General features: G+C 34.4%; 1 protein-coding gene across 1 annotated transcript; it reads right to left on the bottom strand.

Moving 5' to 3' along the window:
• Positions 1–2,364: 2,364 nt before the first annotated feature.
• On the bottom strand, positions 2,365–22,960 carry LOC106078641 (WD repeat-containing protein 41-like). Its single transcript, XM_013239585.2, has 14 exons — positions 22,716–22,960; positions 20,576–20,685; positions 19,743–19,791; positions 19,017–19,142; positions 16,915–16,977; positions 16,686–16,794; positions 16,334–16,396; positions 14,973–15,074; positions 13,763–13,917; positions 10,357–10,487; positions 9,175–9,294; positions 3,301–3,388; positions 2,996–3,064; positions 2,365–2,509 (listed from the first exon to the last, which is right to left on the bottom strand). The coding sequence occupies exons 1-14, from the start codon at positions 22,764–22,766 to the stop codon at positions 2,435–2,437; spliced, it is 1,311 nt and encodes a 436-aa protein (XP_013095039.2). The 5' UTR covers positions 22,767–22,960; the 3' UTR covers positions 2,365–2,434.
• Positions 22,961–24,171: the final 1,211 nt, after the last annotated feature.

The following is a 24,171-nucleotide window of genomic DNA, read 5'->3' as shown; positions in this document are numbered from 1 at the left end:
AGCATATTTTTTCTAATTTGTAAGTATATACATATATGCCCCCCTCCCTTTTCCATTTTTTGTTTTATGCGGCCCTCGATAGGAAAAGGTTGTCTACCCCTGATTAGACTAACAGTAATAGATCTGAGCGATTACAAATATTTTTACAAATTGTTTTTGTAAAGCGCAATTTCATTCTTTTAGCTATCACTTGTCTGGACTAGTTTGAAAGGTTGGAGGTAGAAATCTGAGTGATCCGTTTTTAAATGCATTTATTTAAAATAAAGTTGATGACCTGAATTAAAACTAGAGTCTAAAGCCAATAAGCTAACCTCTGTGCCAGGAAAGTGCTTATGAAAATAGGTTTTATAGTTATCTGTTGTTAGTTTCAAACTTTTCTCTCTACAAAGTATAAAGGGGACTAATTCAACTTATACTACCTTATCAGTCAAGTACAATTTCTTTCTTTTGTTTGAGATACCAAACAAAATAATTACCAATAGTTAACTCTTTCTCTCCGTTATTAGTTTTCCATGTTTCGAAGGACTTTTTTATTTGGTTCATTACTATTTCAATCCCCTTTTATGATTAAGCTTCAATAACAGTCGATTGTTATCAGAAAATTTTTATTTCGTATAGAAGTAAAGGGGAATGCATGCTCTTTTTATATAACACAAAGTCAAGTTTATAAAACTAAACATTAGTTTAATTTAATGAGGTCAAATCAACGATGGTATCGCCGATTAGGAGAGAAAGAGTTAATTAACTGATTGGTTAATTTTTTTATTTGATTCTTGTTTTGTGAGCTAAAAGAAATAATTGTGCAAACTTTTAGGTAGATCTGAGAAAAAGGTCAAAATAGGAATTAGGAATCCTGCCATGGACCTTAGAATTGGTCAGTTCAGCCCAGATCTCATAAAACATTTTCCTTGTGTTACACCCACCCATAACAAGTCAGCTATAGACTCTTTAACACACTGCTATCAATGGCTTTATAGTACCTTATTGTTTGTATGTGATAGGCCTATGGTATGTTACATCATGCAGACATTGATTGGCCTAATCTGCCTGAATGTACCTAGTGAGAGACAAAGACTGGCTCTCTCATCAGACAATGTTCACCAATGTATCACTAAATTGCTCTTTACTAAGTACTAAAACAGAATGTCACTTCAAGTTTTCAAATGAAGAGACAACACAAATCTCTTACAATTGCAGAAACCAAGAAAGCTGGTGCAGAAAAACATGACATTCTATTACTTTATTTATGATATTGATTGTTGCTAAAAACTGAGGATTTTACTAAGGGAAGTGACTTTGGAGAACATACATATTACATGTAATTAGGTATTTTCATAGTTATAGAATTCTATCTCCATTCCAGATTTGATGGCAACCTCCTAAATATTGCCAGACTGAGGGCGGATGACGCAGCGTTAGGGGCACACTCACAAGAGGAACTTCAGTCACTAATGTTCCGCTTCTCTCAGGCCTGTAAAGAATATGGCTTAACTATTAGCACGAAGAACACTAATGTTATGGGACCACGTGCTACCGCACCACCCTCCATCCTCATAGACGATAACAAGCTGGATGCTGTAAATGAATTCTGATATCTGGGATCCACAATTCAAGATGACCTGTCTCTAGAAGAGGAGATTAAAAAACGCATAGGGACTCAGGTCAAGAGTTTGGGAAAACCAGAAGCTCACTACAGTGACCAAAATGGAAGTCTACAAGGCATGCGTTATGAGTACACTACTGTATGGCAGTGAATCATGGACCATCTACGCAAAGCAAGAGAGAAAACAAAACTAATTCCATTTGCGATGTCTCCGTAGGATCTTGAAAATCACATGGAAAGAAAAAGTGTGCAACACAGAGATCCTTGCGCGAACAGGTATTCCCAGCCCTTAGACAATGCCGCTTGCGCTGGCTTGGATATGTTCGCCGGATGGAGGACAATTGCATCCCGAAAGTCATCCTCTACAGACAACTCGCGACTGGCTCAAGAAAAACTGTATTAAAAGATTAACTGAAAACGTTTACATTCTTCTCTTTTCCATGTAGCAAGGTCATATTTTTTTTTATTCACTCTTTCCACAATGTAATTGATAATATTAAAGCACTTAGGTATAAAAAAATTCATTGTAGAGTATTGCAATTGTAAAAAAAACCTTGAGAAAAATAATAAGAGTTTCAAGAATATAGAAAAAAAAAACTTTTTTATAATGAGACGTGAAAAATTTATTTTTATAAATGATATAAATGTCAACAGTAATCACATGCTTAATTTTAACAAGTAAATTTGTTAAATAAATATCACAAATATACACATACACAAATATCACACATATACTATTTACAAAATACATATAAAAGCAATTTCTTTTCATGAACAAATTTATTAACATTGCATTAAGAAAATTCCTTAAAATCAATTTAGTACTTGGCATCAGACGATTCCATCAGCGTTTAAAAGAAGTTTTTGAACTGCTTGATTCCGTCTTACTTTTTGCATTTCAGAATTCTTTGACATGATGCAGCATGAAAAGAAAGAAACATTTATATTTTTTTAGATCCAAGTTGTAAAATAAAAGTATTCACAAATAAAATCTGAAAGGAAATCATTTTGTACACAAACTTTCTAATTTTTTAAAGCCACAAATCAAGTGTACAACAAAAAAGAAAAAAAATCATCCAAACTTGTGTTTGATTTAGTAAGAAAATGCCTTATTTTATAGTTACTTAATTTTGATGCTCCCCCCTCCCTTCCTAACTAGAGAGAAGTCCATCTGAACTGTAAATCTTGTGTTTGATTTAGTAAGAAAATGCCTTATTTTATAGTTACTTAATTTTGATGCTCCCCCCTCCCTTCCTAACTAGAGAGAAGTCCATCTGAACTGTAAATCTTTCCAATTTCCTAAGGGCTGCTAGAGTACCTGGTCATTTCTAAAAAAAAAAAAAAAAAAAACACTGGTATATGTATAATTATTTAAGTATGACTAAAATATACCTTCCAAATAATGACAATATTATCTGAGCCACAAGTCACAATGCTTTCATATTCAAAGTCAAGAAAACCCTTGGGGATGGAAAAAGGGTATTAGTCTTAAACAAAACAAACAAACTGTACTATAAATAAATCATTATTATATTTAACAATTTACTATTTTTGTCATAAATTTTATGATTTAAAGATGAGATTAATAATCATAATTTTTATTTCAAAATAGTACTTTCCACAAATATATATTTTCACAGGTATCTGAGAAAGATTTATATGAAGCAAACATCACAAAAAAAAAAGTTACTGTTTACCTGTATGGGTCCTCCATGTGCACAACATTCTCCCAGTAAGCTTGGTTCCCAGACTGAGTTTTGTGCCAGATTCAGCAATTCATGTGATCTGTGAATAAAAAAAAAAGTTTTGAACTTTGCTGTGCTAGTAGTGTTAATAACCTCACATACAATTAAATCATAAATATCTGACAGACACATTCATTCACCATCTAACATTAGTTCTCTCACTTGGGGGGACAAAAAAATAGTGAATTGCTATTTCTTTTAGTTGCGATTCCAGATAGACATTAAAAAAAACAAATTAAAAGTTTGCTTGTGTGCCTTAAGTAAAAGCTAGTAAAAGTTTTAAAGGCTAGATTTACATCTAGATGTAAAATCAAGAAGCCAAAGAATAGTCACAGAGTATTTTGGACTATTTTTTATGGAGGTCGGAGTAAGAGATACTGGACTTTATGAGCCAGTACATGTATGTGTAGAGAAGCATTGCAGAAAGTTCCATTGGAGGATGAAAAAAAAAGTTTCTAGCCAAACAACATATTTACATAAATATTTCAATGCAGCAAATCACAAGTATCAGGGATACTAGAATTCAAGGGAAAAGAGTATGTTTTGGGAAGAATTAAAAAGGAGGCTAAAATTAGACCAAATTTTTTATTTGCTTCAAGCTTTTGACACAACATGAAAGAGATGGCAGGGCCTGAGAGGTTTCATCATTTAAAAATCAGGAGCAGAAGGATGCGAAAAATGAAAGATGCTTATAAAAAGGTGCATGTTTATCTAATATGTATATTATCTATATATATTTATATATTTTAAAAAAGCCTGAGGAAACACCCAGCCTACACTAAATGCCAAGGATTTAACGAAAAATCCATACGAGCTCAGACGTCGCCTCGTAAAAGGTCTGCGCATGGCAGTTTCTTCCAGGACTGCCTGTGATAAGTCAGCTACTGGAAATAAAAAACAGACTAGCAGCAAACACCTAAACCTTTTGCAACTCAACATCTTAGGCCTACAAAACAAGACAACAGAACTCCAACACATACTCAAGAAGCATGATATACACATAGCGCTATTGCAAGAAACACTACTGCCCAAGAAAAAAATAAACATCACAGGCTACACACAGTACAGATGCCTTTGCACCAAATGCCAGGGAATTATGACCCTCATAAGAAACGACACACAAGCCACAGTAAAACAAATACAGAACAATACAGACATCGACACGCAGGAAATACTTCTTTGGAGAGGAGGAACAAAGTACACCATCAAAAACTACTATTGCCCACCATCATCAACAGCAGAAATAGACATACAACTACCACACTACACAAGGACAATAATAGCTGGCGACTTCAATGCACACACACCTTCCCTAGGCTACTCACACTACAACAAGCGTGGCAAAGAAATAGAGGATGTAACAAATGCCTCTAACCTACACCTTCTGCAAAACAAAACTACACCTCCAACTTTCCTCCACAGAGCACACAACACAACTAGCAGACCTGACCTAACTTTTATCTCTACAGACATTACCGACACTTCTAAAATAACAGTACTTGAAGACATAGGTAGTGACCACAGGCCTATACTCCTCAATATTGGAACGCCAGGTAGATACCAATCCAACAAAACAACTAGATGGAACTATAAAAAAGCTAACTGGGCAGCTTTTTCACAAGAAACTGACACAAGACTATCAAGTATAATTGAGACAGACGTTGATTCAACCTACACAACTATAGTCTCCAACATCTTACAAGCAGTAAAAAAATACATCCCTCGAGGCCAAGTTAAGAAATACAAACCTTTTTGGACACCTGAATTAGATAAATTAGTAAAAGAAAGAAACATGGCCAGGAAGACTATAGAAAAAAATCCTACTAGAGAGAACAAGACAACGTACAACAAATTGACAGGGCTTATAAGATACAAAATTAAAACAGAAAAAAAGAAAAAGTGGACCACAACATGCGAACAACTAGATCTAAACAAGGATGGTCGAAAGGCCTGGACCCTTCTGCACCGGCTAGCAGGAAAGAAACAAATAACAAACCCCCAACCTATAAAAGGCACTGACGACATAATAACAGAAAACCTTAAAAAAGGCTGAAACCTTCAATAAATATTTTGCCAGCATTAACAAGTCAAAGCCAAGAAAACAACTGGACCAGGCCTTCAGTAATATCTTAAAGAAAGAAGAAAAAGCTCCAACAGTCAACTGTCAGATCTTTGACACCCCCTTCACTCTACATGAGCTCAATACTGCCCTAAAAAGCCTCAAGTCAAGAAAATCCCCTGGACCCGATAAAATAACAAATGAAATGATTCGGGGACTAGGACCACAGGCCCAAAACTGTATACTTAACTTTATCAACCATACATGGAAAACTGGAGACATACCACAGGAATGGAGAACCGCAAACATAATACCCATTTTAAAGAAAAATAAACCACCTGGAGACCCAAAAAGTTATAGACCAATATCTCTAACATCCAACATTGGCAAAATGGCAGAAAAAATGATCAATAACCGACTTTATTGGTGGCTAGAAAGTACTTGCTCACTCCACAATGCACAAGCTGGCTTCAGGAAAGCAAGTAGAACAGAAGACCACCTCTTTCGTTTTATCCAGGACACAGTAGAAGGGTTTCATGAAAACAAGCACACTACAGCAGTATTTATAGATTTGCAGCAAGCCTATGATAGAGTGTGGAGAAAAGGTCTATTTTTGAAGATGAAAAAAATGGGCATCCATGGAAAAATGTACAGCTGGATCAGGGCATTCTTAAAAAATAGAACCATCCAAACCCGATTCGAAGGTGCCATCTCTAGTAAAAAAAGGTTTGGAAGAAGGACTACCACAAGGTTCAGCCCTTAGCTGCACTCTCTTTCTAATCTTCATGAATGACCTCCCGGACCTCATTTCGGTCAATAAGGCACTTTATGCAGACGACCTTTTAATTTGGACTACAGAGAAATATCCAGTGCTGACTAGATCCAAACTAAATAGAGCCCTCACAACTATCTCCACATATTCAAAATTATGGAAAATGGAAATAAAGAAAAGTCAGTTTATTCAATCTTTAGCCACAGCAACAAAACAGCAAAAAGAAACTACATCCTAAAAATAGACTCTCAGCCAATAAATAAAGAAGAAAATCCAACATATCTTGGTGTAAAACTAGACCAAAGACTGTCTCTAAAACACTTTATGGCAGATTTAAAAGAAAAGGCATCACAAAGATTAAACATAATAAAACACCTAGCAGGAACATCCTGGGGAGCTGAAAAGAAAACCTTAAGACAGTTATACACTGGATATGTCAGATCTGTAATGGATAACTGTCTCTCCATACAAGTAGCTGCCAACAAAACCTATCAATCATCATTAGATACAATCCAAAACCAAGCCTTGCGGTTAATTAGTGGAAGTATGAGAACTACTCCCACAGCAGCCTGTGAAATAGACTCCAATATTGAACCTCTTAAGTTAAGGCGCAACAGAGCAGCATTAGAAGCTATTGAGAGATACAGAAGGTTGGAGGACGATCATCCAAATAAATTACTAACACAGAGAAATAGGAAAAACAACCAAAAAAAGCAAAGGACTCTGATCCAACTTACTGACGAACTAGCCCTAAAACACCACCTACCCAATAACAGAGAAAAAATTACCAGGTTTTCAAACATTACACCCGGACTAAACTACAAACAACCAACCATCAAAACACATTTACTAAATAACACCTTAACAAAAGAATCAAATCCACTGGAGCTCAAAGTAGCCACGCTTGAAACAATCGAAAGCTATCAAAAAACAGCTATCCATATTTATACAGACGGATCGGCTTTCAAAGCTACCATCAATGCTGGTCTTGGTGCCTTCCTGGTCTTCCCTAAAAATAAACACTTTGAGATAAGCGCACCTTGTGGTGATTACTGCTCAAACTTCCAAGCCGAAATTGAGGCAATTACCATAGCACTCCAGACAGTGGAAAACAAATTAGATGAAGGAGTGCAACCACCATCAGATATTGTTGTCTTTACAGACTCCCAATCTACTCTGCAAGCACTTAACAGCAGCACCTCTAACAGCCCAAGAGAGTTGACAACACTCATTGTGATAATCCACCAGATGATATCAAAATTAAATATCAATATTACACTACAGTGGATCCCTGGACACATTGGCATTATGGGAAATGAAAAGGCAGATAAGCTATCAAAGGCAGGTTCATCTATGGAACAACCAGATAGACCTGTTAACTACCTCACCCTAAGGTCAATGTTAGTCAACAATCACAAAGAGGAGTGGCTCAACCAATGGGCATCAGGAAACACAGGCACAGCCATGTACAGAGAAATGACTACGCCTAACAAACTGGACAGTATTAACTTCCTCCCCCGCAAAGAACAATCTACAATCTTCCAACTAAGAACAGGACACACATCCATCCATCCATCCCAGTGGCGCTACAGCCCATGGAGGGCTCTGGCCTGCTTTAACACTTCCTTCCATTCAGATCTCTCCTGGGCCTTTCGTCTCCACGCCCTAACCCCAAGCTGCTTCAGATCTGCTTCCACGTCATCTATCCATCGCATTCGGGGTCTGCCTTTGGGTCGCCTGCCTTTTGGTTTTTGCCTGTATACGATTTTCGCCCCTCTGTTGTCTGACATTCTTTCAAGGTGACCTGCCCAACGTAGTCTGTTCTTTTTTATTTCGTTCACTATTGGTGGGTCTTCATATAATTGATATAACTCATGGTTAGTGCGTGTCCTCCACCCTGTTTCATCCTGTATGGCACCATAGATTTTCCTAAGAATTTTTCTTTCCCAAGTGTTAAGTAAATTTTCAGATGTCTTTGTCAGTGTCCAGGTCTCACTTCCATACATTGCTGCTGGTCTTATTATAGTTTTGTATATTATTTTCTTGGTTTTCCTTGAAATCGTTTTGCTCTAAGTAAATGGTGGGTGCTATAAAATGCCCTGTTGCCTGCTGCTATTCTTTTCTTTATTTCTGTTAGTAGGTCATTTTTGAAATTAATAGTACTTCCTAGATATTTGAAAGTTTGGACGTTTTCAAATTCGTGGTCTTTGATTTTGATATTTTGTCCCTCTGTTTGATTGTCTCTTGTCATTGTGATGTACTTGGTTTTACTGTCATTGACCTCAAGTCCTGCTGGTCGAGATGCTTCTTCTAGTTGTATGAAGGCTCTAGCGATGTCAGAGGTTTCTTTACCCAATAAGGCAATGTCATCGGCATAAGCAAGGTATTGTAGAGGTTGGCTGTATATCGTCCCTGTTGGTTGTGGACCCATGTTTTCTCTCCTGAAGTAGTTAGTAATTGTTCCCCTTGTGTTTATGTGTATATTTCTTATAACTCTCTCCAGTGTTAAATTGAAAAGCATGCAGGAAAGTGCGTCTCCTTGTCTTAATCCTCGTTTAATCCTAAATTCCTGTGAGTGTTCTCCTTGTATTATGACTTTACTTTTTGAGTTGTTTAATGTCATATGTATAAGTCTTGTCAGCTTGTTGGGTATTCCAAAATCCTGTAGAGTGTCATATAGGTATTTCCTTCTGATACTGTCAAAATAAACTCCACACAACTACCCCTTTGCAGACATTGCGCCCACCCCTTTGAAACCGTAAACCATATCCTCTTTGAATGCCCCTCCCTAATCCACCTTAGGCAGACCCTACTTCCACTACAGCCCAACATAACCAACACCCTTTACGGCAGTGCTGAACAGCTGAAGAAAACAGCACACTTTTTTTCCTTGGCACAGTCTGCAAAAGAGCTCACAGCTCAGCAGCAATAAAGCTGGCTAGAAGAAGAAGAAGAAGAAGAAGAATCTAATATGTTGGAGAATATTTAACCATACTGCAAGCCAGTAAATCTTTCAATTGTGGTGATGGCTCTGTCTGCTTTCCATGGATCTGATGAAGGCTTACGGCCCCAAAGTCTCATACATCTATCTTCTGAACATGTTGCTAAAATTTCCCTGAGAAATTAAACCAAATATTCATAATGTTAATTTGCATCATTTCATTATATTAATACAATTTATTAAGTTAGATTGCAGCCTAATATATATTCACATTCACATTTTGAATTTTGAGTTTGCAAGAAGCACAGAGATAAAGTGGATTTTAAAATGTATGAAATAGTTTTAATCAATAAAGTTATTGATTGAGAATTAATATACATCACTGTTTCTTTGTAAAAAAAAAAAGATAAGTTTAATCACACTAAGTTCATCCATTAAATATTCCTACAGTAGTTAAACTTTTAAAAAATCAATGCCAAATAACAATACATAAATCAAGTTGACTTTCATAATATTCTCTAGGTAGGTGAGCTCAGGCAAATGTTGATATACGAATGTTTTGTGGCCAGCATAACTTTTTTTTCCTAAAAATACTAATTGGAATTAGGGAACTACAGAATAAAAATGTTTTCAATCATGATTCAATGCAAAGACATTCAGCTTGGTTTATGACGATATATAAAGTATACTGAAATATTAGTGATCACCCAATCCAACTATATTTGTTCTTCCAATGATATTTTAATTCATAGTATATTTAGCTTAGTGCAAGCCTGAAATAATTCTAAAGAGGGTGACAGCTATATATTGCAAAGACCTAAAAATAATTAAATCCTTTTGTAAGCAATAAATAAAATTATATTGAGTGGGCAGTCTCAAAGAACTAAAAGAAACAACAACAAATGTCTTAAGTGGACAAACACAAATCTTGTTGAAATGTAAAGAAATGGTTCATGTTCACCTTGATACAGCTAACAGTCAAATAGAAAAAAATATGTTACAATAATGATTTTACAAGTGTAAATGTCTATAGTTTAGTTACTTAATTGTATCAACACAAAAACTACTTGTGGACAAGTAAAAGATATGTTATTCTAGTTCAAATTTATTAAGGAAAACAAACCTATTAAGTCAGAAATATATTAATAAAATAAGACTATATACTTAAAAAATCACATGATTGTTTTTCAAAATATTATAAATATATTATTAATTCACTCAACAAATAAAACATACCCCTCACAAGTGAATCCTAGACAAGTTATCTTAGACAGATGTGCTGTTTTTTTTCTAATAACAAGTTTTCCTTTATCTGAAGCTATATCAAAGGCATAAAATCCACAGCCTACAGCAGCAAACAAGTATCTCTTAAAGAAGAAATACATTATGTTGAAAAATACATTGCAATATACACAATATACTGTAACATTTTTTTTGTTGAAATGTTCAATTGCTATCAGTATATTCAAAGACAAACTGAATCGAGAACATGTCCAAGTGCTCATTGGAAGTGTGAAAGGAATCCAGAAGTGAAAGAAATACTTTAAGGGATGTGTGGCTGGAGAGGCAAAAACCGCTCAGCTACATAGCAAAGGGTTTGGAGTTCAAAATTCAACTCAATCTGAGTTGCATTTGCTGAAAGCCTAAAGGCAGCACAAAAACCTTATCCTAGATGCCCCTGCCCTCTCTGGTTCACAAAAGAGATTGGACTATAGCCCACTAACCTATGAAGCACGTACAAACAAATTTCTTGCATTAAACTAGGCTTATGAAGTTGCAGATTAGATTTTAGAATGATCTTCAAGCTTATTTGCTTTCCTTCAGCTAAATCACACTTAGGACCAAATACATGAAATTATTAAGTAAGGGTGCACCGGATAGTAATTTTTGATATTCTGCCACAGCCAAATATTGCCGAATAGTAAAATATTATATTCGGCCGGAGCCGAAGCCGGATACCTACATGTCTTGTAATAGCTTGTAATGCTGAACATTTTGCAAAACTGTTAAATAACATACCTATATTCGTATTATTTTTTTTTCCTTTTATATATACCTTATTGTTTTAAACTCTGTTACTGATTGATGAATTAAAGCTTAACAGTATTTATAAATAGATAGGCCTAATTAACTAACCTGTATAGCATGAGTGTGTGTGTGTGTGTATGTACGAGGCCATCAACTGTAAAGGGTGTGCGTGGAAGGGTCAATGTAAAATATGTAAGTATATATTTAACTAGTTACTAAAGTATATCTCTCAAAAGTAAAATCTGGCTTGTAAAGTGGGTGGATGTATGTATTCCTGAATTTCTGACCAACTGCTGATCATCAGGCTTGTAATTTAAAGTCCTATGACCGCTTCTGGTTCTGGCTTTAAGGGCTTAATACTGATAGTAGCTACTAGTTAGTAGTTGGAATCTGAAGCGTTGTATATATATATTTATTGTTTTGAATTAATTCATTTGCGGCAAACAATATTTAATTAATAGCGGGAGCATCAATAATACCTATTTATAGCTTGAACGAACCTTAGATGGTGCTGAAGCATAATTTTAATTGTAGTCTGCAGGCCTATTATTGAGATCTATGTTTAGATCTACAGTTGTATAGATCTAAGAGCATTAGGAAAACCAAATATAGAAGAAAAAAAAACTCAGCCACACCCTCCCTACCAAAAAAACATAAATAAACTGTGTGTTCGAATAATTTTAACAACCTGGTCAAATAGACTCAGTGAGCCTACATATGTAGTCCTAGAGTAGTGTGTATAGTTGATGGTGTTGACCATCACACGTTTTTTTTTTCCTTGGGCATATGCAATAGTGTTGAGTGGTCAGGCAAAAAAGATAACACATTGGCCTGGTCAGTCAAGAATGTAGATCTATTATACCTATACACTAGTTACAGAGGTCAAGTGTTTCTTAACACCCCAGTATATTTTTTAAATTTGTTTGCTAGATCTAATTGCGATGCTTTAAATCAATTTCTTTTATGCGATTTTAAACTTTACTGTAAGCTTTTCCGTTTTATAATAAGTCAATAGAATTAAACAATGAAATTAGCTTTCTTTCTAAAGGTTTTCATACAAGGCAAAAAATACACACATACACACATGCACATCTTTGTTTTATTTTATTGTGCTAAGAACGTAGGCCTATGTAAAAAACATCTTCCTTAATTATTACTGATTTTAACGTGGTTTCTGTAACTGTAACAAAAGGGCATGGTAATAAGCCTATGGGTGTTAGGAAAAGTAAATCAACTGTAATATTTATGTACAGTGTAGTATGCTTCCTTAGCATGTTGTGTTTTTCCATTCTGGCTTAAAAATGGTCAATGTCTATCAGTAAAGTGAGTGACAAGGACTAAATAAATAAAATAATTAGTTACTGGCTTACTGGGCTTTGATTTGTGTTTGTTCTGTGTAGCAAAAGGTCACTCGTTTAGGTGTGTGATCTTAAGTCCCCTTACTAATTGAGATTTATATCCAAGTAACTTGGCACAAGGGAAGAGGTATGGCCTCTAGTCCAGCCTCGTGATTGAGATTTTTCTACAAATAAGCAAACTCATTGTCCGGTAACCATGTAGATGTGTGGCTTGAAGTCCAGCCCCCTAATTAAGATTTACTACCAAGTAAACAAACTCAGTTCCCTCGTGTGCCCCTGTCCATCATATCTGACTTGTGGTCACCTGTCCATCAATGAACTCAATGTGATGGACTAAACAAATAAAAGGGGGTGGGAGTTGTTCATCTCTACCCTGGAGATATACCTGGTTACCTGTATAGAGGTGTGACTTGAAGTCCACCCCCCTACTAAAGATTACTACCAAGTAAACAAACTCAGTTCTCTTGTAAGGTGTGACCTCTAGAGAGTGTCAATATGCTGACATTAAACCTACGTCCATGGTATTGGACTTGTGGTCACCTGTCTATCAATAAATTCAATGTGATGGACTAAACAAATAAAAAGGGGGTGGGAGTTGTTCATCTCTACCTCTGAAGATATACCCACACAGCTAGAAAGTGTGACATAGTCAAGGAATATAACATTTTAACATGTTAACTAACCCGCTCAAAGGTCAAAACAAAATGAAAATGCCAGCCATTGCTGCTCTGTATGTAAAGCGCATTAATAATGTTAAGTTTCATTTCTATTTCTATTAACTATTATTAATAAGCCTTGTCTTTATAATGAAAGATGTTTGGTGTATATTCATATAGGCTCTATTTTTAAGCACATTATTATGTTTTAATATAAGCATTAATACATTCCATAATAGACATTGACGAAACGAGGTCCACTTTGTACATATTAAATAGGTGTACTATTTACTATTTGGCCAACTATCGGGCAGTGATATTCGACCGGAGCTGAATAGTGAAAAAATGCTGAATATTCGGCAGAGGTCGGAGCGACTATCTGGTGCACCCTTAGTATAAAGTAACTAAATAATCTGACTGTATCTGTGAAGTTGTGTTTTAATTGATTGTATTCATATTCCCAGATGCCATGATTATTTCAGATGTGATGATCAATTTCACTTAATAGTTGAGACAATGCAAACCCTTACCTTTTAACTAGATATGCAGCATACATAATAATTATACAATGGAATAAAAACAGAAGAAAAGAATACTTACTTCCTGTACACAGACAAGTGATTGTACATTATAAGAAAATCTCTTGACATCACTTTTATCTTCTGGGACTTCATGGAGAACTTTGGTTTGCTGTAAATTTGATGATGTCCATAAGAGAATCATTCCATCCACTGAGCCAGTGGCAAAGCAGGAAGCTACAAGGACAACAAAATATTTTAGATTAACTACTAAAAAGCATAAAATTCAATTCTTATAATAAAAGAGAAATAGGAAAGATGTTTGGCCAAGATAATCAAATGTTGTTTTTTTAAAGACATTTTAGAAATAGATATTAAATTCTAACAAAACCCACTTGCTGAACAACATGTCACATGATAGTCATGCCAACTAATGAAAACAAATTAAATTCAGCTAGACTTTTGAAAATTTTGTTATGGTATCATTAACTGAACAACTGAAGAAAACAGCACACTTTTTTCCTTGGCACCTTGGTTAGGCCAATAATAGAATATGCATCCTCCGTTTGGGACCCCTCAACTCAAGAAAACATTAAGAAACTGGAACAGACACAAAATAGAGCAGTGAGATTTATAACAAATGAATATTCACATTTGACTAGAGTAACACCTTTAGTAAAATCACTAAATTTAGAAAGCCTTCAAGACAGAAGACTCAAAAGTAAAGTAGCAATTATACATAAAACACTGAACCATAAACTTCAAATACAAAATTTAATAAAATACTCTGAAAGACACAAAGATAAAGGCACATTCCTCGTCCCATATGCTAGGACAAATTTGTACAAATACTCCTTCTTCCCTAGTGCTATTAGAGCATGGAATGGGTTGCCTGAGCTAGCCAGGAAAACCAGTGACTTGGCAGAATTTAAGTCATTGGTTAATATGCATGACTAAATGCATGACGCGTAGGACATAATCATCTTCTTTTTTGAAGTAACGTCTGTATTATATAAGATAAGAAGATAAAGAGCTCACAGCTCAGTAGCAATAAAGCTGGCTAGAAGAAGAAGAAGATCATTAACTTTGAATATGTTAACAACATCATTAATTATTCAGAAATTTCAGCTATTAAATGTTCTTGATAATTCACATATACATTCACTAAATATTCATGACCTATGGATTCTTTAAATAGAAACATGTCCAGCTTTGAAGATCTTGTGACCTACAGATACCTTTGAATTTGTTCAATCCACCCAAAACAGCAGTTTACTTTTAGTTCAACTTACATGAAATTGGAGTTAGAGATTGAATAGCTTCAAAATGGGATTGAATGTGATCAATTTTCTCCAGCTTAGGTAACATTTTATCCAGGTTTAGTTTATAGACAACTAGAGAAGAGAAGAAAAAAACATAAGTAAATACTTTTTTTTTTATTGGAGATTTTCATACAATAGCTATAGCTTTAGATGCTTAGAAACATTTATAATTGAATTCTTCACATCTAGAATAAAACATGAATACATGAAATTTTTTTTTTACCTGGTTCCTACCTCACTCCCCTCAACAACACTAAAATTGTATATAAATCTAACCAACGATAGTCTTTGGTCTAGTCTCGCACCGTTTTTTTTTCTTGAAATCAACAGACTTAGTTATCTATTTTGATCTAGGCTAATTTTATCTACATCAAGATACTATTTAACTTTAGAATAAGTTGCACTTTCAGCCCTTTGCTTGTTGTAATAGCTGCTCTTAGAAGGAAAAATAGTTAAATTTTCTAGATCTAGATTTACTATATAATTCAATTGACCTATATATTAAAATACCTAGTTTCTAGATATAGTCTAGTCCTACAAATTGCTTGGGATATGTCACATCTGAAAAAATTCTGGGCTTATAGCTCTATTTAATAATTAAAAGCCAAAGCTGTTACTTGTGGCTTTGCTCATATCTTGTTCTAAATTGTATCATTCCTATTTGATTTTAGGATTATATTGTAGATCTAGAATATAGTACTAGTTTTTGAAACAACAATGTCTACTTGTTCCAGATCTCATACTTGCTTTAGTAGTTTTAATTCATTTATTTTTTAAAAAGAATAATCTATTAACTGCAGGAATATCATTTACACCCTTTTTATAGCTTTATTGTATTGTTAGATATGTGGAGATGAAGCATTTAATAGATTCTATAGTCTGTATTATTGAGATTTAGGTCTACAGTTATATAGATCAACTCAGATCATTAGGACAACCAACTGTAGAAAAAAACTAACATTTTCATCCACACCACTACTTGTCCAAAAAGTAAATAGGCTGTGTGTCTGATTTTAACAATCTGGCCAGATATACATACACATGTAGGCCTAGTCTATTGTAGTGTGTAACCACCACTCAGTATACACATAGAAACGGGGTGAAAATCTGACCATTTTGGAAAAACATTAATTACTAAGTTCTTAAAGAAAATAAAGAATAATATAATCATTATCTGTAAATCAAAACAAACATAAAAAAGTGTTAAAACCACCAGTTTCCTGTTATAACTTGTTTAAAAACAAATGAGCAACTAACTAATTTGATATGAAGATCAAATTTAGGGTTGGAAGGGAAAATATTTCAATAAAGAAAATGTAAAATGTGTTTACCAAGGTCCCTGTCAGCAGCAGTAATAAGACGATCATTTTTTATGGTAATCATTAAATGGATATCTGTGGAAAAAAAAAATTATTCATCACTGGCATGACATTATTTATTAATGTGAGTGACATTTGTACAAATTAAGGATGAATGACTTATGCCAATACACTAGAGACATAACACTATGAAGATGCATTACCTAGATACTAACCTAGATACTACTATATTTATCTTAATTTCTTTTTTTTTTTTTTAGTTAAGTTAAAATCAGTCCTATTTACTGTTTCAATAAACACCCCTTACTGTCTAGGTTGTCATTTTAAGGAAATAAATAAACAGTTTATTCAAGTAACCTCTAACCTTCTGCAGCAGAATTTTTTATCAAATCTAAAAGTTTTCCATTTCTATTCCACAATGATACACTATTTCCTCCAGCACAAAATATTTCTTGATTGATTAACAGCAAACACTGAAAAGTAGTTTTGAAAATGAGTCGAGGATTGAATAGAAAAATTGAAATAGTTCAGAAAATATTGCTCTAATAATTTCAAATGAAAAGTTTGATTATAACTGTGTATATTTCACTCACCCTTATAGAGGATTCATGCACTGTTAAATCTGCCAAACACTCTCCTGTTTCAGCACTCCAAATCTATACAAATATAAACATTTTTTTTTTCTTCAATGTTGTATTTAAAGAATTCAAAGTCAGGCTATTAGTTGATCTCTTGAACCAAAACAAGTAAAAAAGAATTTCTTTAAAATCAAATCTTCCTTTGTGAAACTGATGGTGGTCTATAATTTCTCACTTAAGTTATTTCTTGTGATGCTTCATTATTGTTAGTCTTTCCATTGAGCTCTGCATAATCAAATTATTCTATTAACAGTCTAGTTAATGATTTCTGCAAAAGGTAGTGTGCAAAAAGTTCATGTACATCAATTCATTTACTCAACTCTTTGCTGAATGTGACAAGTCAAAAACTCGCTGTCAGAGTCACTCAAATTTATCACAGCATTAATTATTATTTTTCATTATTTATTTATTTTAATTATTTTCCCATCCTACCCCTAAATTCTCCACCCGCACCACCTTTTCCGCTCCAGGCTAGACTTAGTTGACCACATTGGAGATAGCTAAAGCGCGTCCTTTCATTTATCTGCCCTTGATCGGGGAAAGGTAAACACACAATCTCTTTTGTCTTGCCCGCCAGATGTCTGAAGGACGGTCGCGGTTGACACCACCTTGGTTTGAATGCAAGCTAATCCTTCCCCCCCCCTTCTCTCACGTCTCTCTTTGATCTAAGAGATTACCCTGGTCAACACACAGCGTGATATTCCAAGGTTCGGCTCCCACCTCGAGTCAAATCCACCCACGTGTAAGATAAATCTTAGCCTAGGGCATTTCCTGTGTCCCGCCCACATTTTCCAGGCATATATAAAGTAGATCCAAATCAAATCAGACCCTCTTATTTCTCATTGTCGTTGAGCTATTGAGTCTGGACTACTTCATACATTCCTTCTCCTAGAGGAATACCTGGTGCCTCCCTCAGGTGTCTGCCTATTTATTCATTGGATCAACGATCTATTTACCTGCATCTGTGCTTTGTGCTATTCGGTACTGCACTTGCCTACTGACATCTACTCAACTCTACCACTTGGCGCTATCAGCATTGCCCGCCTATTCGACAGCCCACCTGTCAAGCTATTAGGTGCGACGTCCCTATAGATTCAGATCTGTGTGAGACGTCATAGCTACGCCAACCCTCTGCAACTCACTGGACATATCCTGTCAACTACGCTGCCCACGGCAGATCAGCTCTGCCCGCAGTAACCTTGTGCCCACGGTAGCCGGCCACCCGCTCTACGGTGCCCACTACAGATATTAGATTTTGGGGATTGAGACTCCACAAGAACTATATCACCGGCGTCCCTCTATCCGCTAGAGCGCCACCTCCAGCTGCAGAACCTCAAGCCAGGACACAGCCAGCTGCGACATCAACAGGACAACCAGCTAAGTCAGAGGACAAAGTGACATACTCTCTTATTAAATGCACGAGTGATGATTAAAGCTAGTACTCACTAGAGATAGATGCAACCCCCCCCCCCTTTTTCATTCTTATATGTATATTTATGTAAATAAATATTCTTTTATTTTTAACTTTTGTATCTATCTTTCATTGCTTGTCTCGTTGCGTGTCTGCTCCCGATTCATATGCTGATAGGTTGGTGTGTGATAGCTTTAAAAATAATCATCCCCTATACAATAAACGTGCCAAACACACGTCACATTTCCCCACCTGTCACACTGAATACAAAATTTGAATCAAGTGTGGGAATTTCCACTGAAAGTGTGTTTAAAATGTTCAAGCTAAATTCTATTTTAAGATGATTAAAATTTTGAAAATTATAATAGTCAAAAAAGATTTTTCACTTAAGTGGCCAATTAGGTAGTTTTTTTCCCACAGATATCATAAACAAAGACAGTGAAATATTTTGGAAAATGATCAAAACTGTTTTTGAAATAACCATCAAGTGTCCAGCCATCTTTTGAAAAAAGGTTGCAAGCTAATATGAGGAAAAGTAAAAAAAAAAACAACAAGCATTATAAATACCATTTCTTTTGTACTCTTAACCCCCTTTCCCCCTTTTGTTCATATAATTTATGTTTATTTTGTAGAACATAGAACACACTCTGATATGCTTGTCAGAAGATCCTGTGACTATACAGCTATCATTATTTTCTTCCACTCTTGGAAGCAGAAGTAGACTTGTGATGGGAAGGGTATGGCCTATCAATGTTGCCACATGACGGCCATACTGCAATGAAAAAAAAAACAACAAAAAAAAAAAATTTCATTAAAATTGTTCAAAATTGCTCAAAATATATAGTCAAAATTGAAAATGACTAAAAAATGTAAAACCAAAAAATTTTTTTTTTTTTAAATACCTGAAAGTTAAAAAAAAATTATATATTTATTTTGACAGGAAGTTTTCTTCATCCTTCAATGGAATGACCCAAATTAGAATTCTTTCTCCCACAATTTTTTTCTTTTCAACCACAAACTTTTTGTCCCTTGAATTCTTGAAGCCCTTTTTATTGCCTTTTACATCCTTTAATCAAATGGCCTCCATCCCACAAATTTAGACAATGCGCACAAACTGTTTTGTTCCATGAGTTGTAGCCATCAAAAAAATTTTTGCGATCTCAGTTAGCCTGCCACATAAATTTTCAAGCCCCTATACATGAAACATTTAAACTTCACTCCTCCAGAGGAAAAGTTTGAAAAGAAAAAATTCCTTTATGATGAGTCAGTCAGTGGTATTTCACTTTATAAATTATCTGCATACATAGCATAATATTAAAATAAAAAACATGAACAACACTTTTAACAGCCAATGTAATATAAAACTAATTACCTGCACATCCCATATAACTGCTATATTATCATCTCCAGCTGAAACAAACCTTTTTTGAATACAAAAGACAAATATTGTTGAAATTTTCAAAGATTAAAAATAAACATGAAAAATTGTTTTTCAAAGTCAAAATGATTATATCTAATATAAATATGTATAATATGTATTTTCAAAGCAAAAAGAAACTTTGAATTGTTCAAGTAAAGATAAGTAATATATTTTAGTGTAGATTTAAAAAATCAATGTTTAAGTCAAGTGTACTATAAAAGAAAACAGTAGATTTATAAGAAGGGAACAGCAAATGAGATCTATCACATAAGCTCTTTGTGATGCCAGTTAAATGCTAGGATGGGCATTACAAAGTCAAGGAAAACATGTTGCCATTTTTTTCCATTTTCCAATAATAGCCTTACCATAAAGATGTTCCTCTATCCATTAACAATGAAATGAAACATTGTATCAATTTATAATGAATGATAAATAGATTTAGCATTACAATATAAAGTATTACCTTTTAAAGCATATAGAAATAAAGCTCCAATTCAATTTATATAAGTTCATAAATAGGGAAAATGACACTGTTTACCTATTTATAAGAGCATTGGTTTAAATGATGTGTTACTATCACAATAATTAGATTTAATCCCCTTTTACCAATTGAGACCAGTTTTGCTGGGTAAGCTCAAGGTCTTTCTGACAGCAATCGCAAATGAAAATTTTGAAAGTCTACAACATGAGCCCTTCAAATCTGTATCAATCAAATCTACCCAATCACACCAACTTATCAATTTATTCAAAAATGTTTAAGGTTAAATAGCAGTCTCCAGTTTTACCTTTTATCATTGATCTGTAAAAGTAGTCTAACAATGTCATTGTGGTATTGCAGTACTAGTATCTCTGTGTATGGATTGTGCGGCTGGCCATCCTCTACTTCTTCACAGGGCTTTGAAATTATCAGTTTGTCATAACATTAGAAAACATTTTTTTTTACAAATATTATTAGTGTGCATTTCATAGTTAAATGTAGTTCTAAGTACTGTGTATTAATTATGTATTCATTTTCTTTTTTTTTTTCTCTACAAGTTATATCTACATCTACATCAACAAATGTATAAATTAATCTGTCAATTATTTTTCTCTATTTATATATTATACTATATATATAGTAGACTTAAATCATTTCTCTAATCTCAATAGATATCTAATGTGTCGGTTAATTACTAGATGTTGAAAGATTTAAGTGTCTTAAGAAGTAGTGAGGGTAATCATGTAGATCAGAGTCCCTAATTATTTTTCAGGACATTATTGTTAAGGCCTGACCAACAATACAGCAAGTTTGTTTTTTATCACAGTTAATAGTGGATCTAGATAATGATCTAGTTATCTGGACCTAAATCTAATGATTAATACTAATAAATTACAAACAAATAAAAATGGCAAAACTTTAAAATTAATAATTAGACTCTAGTCTTTAGATCTAGTCTAGATTATAGTCTTATTTTTATATCGTATAAATTACAGACATTCCTTCAAAAGAAGATGATTACATCCTAAGCCAATCAATGAGTTAATTTAGTCAAGCATGTTAATTAGAGTCTTAAACTCTGCTAAGTCATTAGTTTTCCTGGCTGATTCAAGCAACCCATTCCATGCTCTAGTGTTACTAAGGAAGAAGGCGCACTTATTGTATGACTTTGTCCTAGCATATGGAATAAGAAATGTGCCTTTATCTTTCTCTTTGTGTCTTCTGATTATTTTACAAGGGAGTGTTTTTGTATTCGCAAGTAATGGTTCAGTGTTTTATGTATTATTGCTACTTTACTTTTTATTCTTCTGTCTTGAAGTGTCTCTAAATTTAGTGATTTTACTAATGGTGTTACTCTAGTCCAGTGTTTCCCAAGCGGTCTTCCGCGGAACCCTAGTTTTCAAAAGGCCTAATAGGTGTTCTATGAACTACTGGAATAATTAACTAGTAGGCCACCACGTGAATTAATTGCTCCACAAAATAAGCAAAGTGTTCTGCTAACTACTCAGAATGTGTGAAGAGTCCCGTTAAGGAAAAGGTTTGAGAAACACTGCTTTAGTCAAATATGAATGTTCATTTGCTATATTTATCACAACCCTATTTTGTGTCAGTTGTTTGTTTTCTTGAGTTGATGGGTATCAAATAGAGGATGCATATTTGAATATTGATGTAATCAAGGTTTAACAGCATTTTAGTTTTATGTTCTTATTTGATTAGTAACATTTTCTTTCAATAAACCCTAACACTATTGGGCCACACAATTACCTGCTGACCACAGTCAGAAAATGTAAACTTATAACTGTATGGCTATATCATGAGGTCCTCATGGCTTGCAAATTTACAGTAGCAATAATTTAAAATAGCAATAATACATAACACTGGACCATAATTTACAAATAGAAAAGCAAACTTAATAAATAAAAAACACAAAGATAGAGGCACATTTCTTATCCCATAAGCCAACTAATTCATACAAGAACTCCTTCTCTAGTGTCATTTTTATTTGAGAATGGAATGGGTTGCCTGAAACAGCCAGGAAAACCAACAACTTTTCAGAAATGAAATGCATAGCCGTAATTTCCTTTTTTGAAGTAACATTACACAATCTATAGTATAAGATAAGATAGATCTATAATTAATCTAGAGCTAAACAAAACATCTACTAGACTAGATATAATATAATATATAGACTCTATATAATATATATTAATTTATACTAGACGTCTATTAAGTCTATATTATTTGTATATAACTATATATTATATATTATAATATATTGATTAAGAATAATTTCAATAATTATTATAATTAAGTTTAAGATTAGATCTAATCTTGTTATTTGTTATCGACTTATCATGGTCACTGTCATGTCAGTCGAGACTTTGCCGCTGTGTGCATGCGTGAATGATTGTTATTGAATTAAATTATTAATGAATTTCAATTTGCACCTCCGTGTCTTTTCTGTTCCTATCAACTGGATTTAACAGTCTTTGAAACATTGAAATAAGATCTAGATCTATAGACTATGGATCTAGATCTAATTAACAGACGTGTCACGTATGCCTAGACTAGACTCTTGGTTTTGAATGATCTAATCTATTCTAGATCTAGATCTAGATAAGAAGTCTAGCTAGGATCTACAATTTAATTATGATTATCAACGCCAGTTTCACTTTGTTTACATTTAAAAATGTCATGTGATAAAAAAATGTTTTTATTTTCCTGTCCTGGAGAAGGACATAGATCAAGTCACCGACCTATATATATATAATGGGCGTAGCCAGGATTTTTTTTGTGGGATTGGGGGGGGGGGTAATTTTTCTCCCCCCCCCCCGGCAAAAAAAAAAAAAGTTATATGTATATATGCGTGTGTGTGTGTACATAATCTTTATTACGTTCTGAGCCTTCATTCTTTCGGAAGACGTTTATTGTGCCCTAGAATAGGTTCTTCCATGAGTTAGTGGACAAATTGTGCTGCCAAGCACTATTTCTGGTATTGAAAGCCAACTAAATGCATATTCTGAGGTATCTACAGTGCATTTTCCTGCTATTAAAAGTTTTATTTCAAAAAGCTAATGTGCTATTCTTACTGATTTAGACCCTATCTTTAGACCGTTCGGCGCATTTGCCGTCAAGCTGTTTCCACAAAAATCTGTCACTGGTAATGTCTAAAGCCTCTTCCCACCTGCTCTGAGGACCTCCATAAATGTGTGGCGCCAAGTTGTACTGGGATGTCATCGCAACTCTTATCATGCGTAATTCATTTTGTCGGAGAACATGTCCCGCAAACCTCATGCGACGCTCTGTCACAATCTTACTAAGGGGTCGACTCCCAGTTCGGCATAGGATTTCTTTGATTTAGACCCAATCTCTATAACTGCTGATTCCTAAAATCTTTGTTGAGCCACATTTAGTGTTTTTCAATTTCGGCAGATGACTATTCACTGCACTTTATTGATGGAGCACCGCCACTGGTAGAATGTATAACCTCTTTTGAATACGCTCTTGGAAATAGGTGACCGTAGTTTGCTTTAGAATTTATATCGAAAAGGGAAGCTTTATCGTCAAAATCATCTGTTGGGGGGTTTAAACTAAAAAAATATCTGGAGTTGTTTTATTTTTAAATTCAAAATCCCATTTAGCTACGGTCATAGAATTTGAAATTTTTAGTTTGCTTTAGAATAATATTGAAGATAGAGGTTTTCCAACTCAAAACGCTCTGTAGGGGGATTTTAAACTCAAAACCATCTGGAGGGGTTTTAAACTTTAAAAAAAAAGCCATCTGTAGGATAGGGCCGGGTTTAAACTCAAAACCCCCAATTGGCTTGGCTACGCTCAAATAATTTGAGTGTGTAATTATCTTTTTTTTATATTGAAGAGGTATTTTTTAGCATTAAACCCCTC

This window comes from Biomphalaria glabrata, chromosome 1 (genome assembly GCF_947242115.1).
Source record: "Biomphalaria glabrata chromosome 1, xgBioGlab47.1, whole genome shotgun sequence".
Lineage (NCBI taxonomy): Eukaryota > Metazoa > Mollusca > Gastropoda > Planorbidae > Biomphalaria > Biomphalaria glabrata.
This window is presented reverse-complemented; position numbering and strand designations above follow the sequence as displayed.

Coding starts and splice junctions, on each gene's coding strand:
- LOC106078641 (XM_013239585.2), bottom strand. CDS start 22,766: ATGTTTCAAAGACTGTTAAATCCAGTTGATAGGAACAGAAAAGACACG. Junction 9,295..10,356: donor CTAGGATTCACTTGTGAGGG/GTATGTTTTATT, acceptor TTAATTTCTCAG/GGAAATTTTAGCAACATGTT. Junction 2,510..2,995: donor ATATTGTCATTATTTGGAAG/GTATATTTTAGT, acceptor ATCATGTCAAAG/AATTCTGAAATGCAAAAAGT.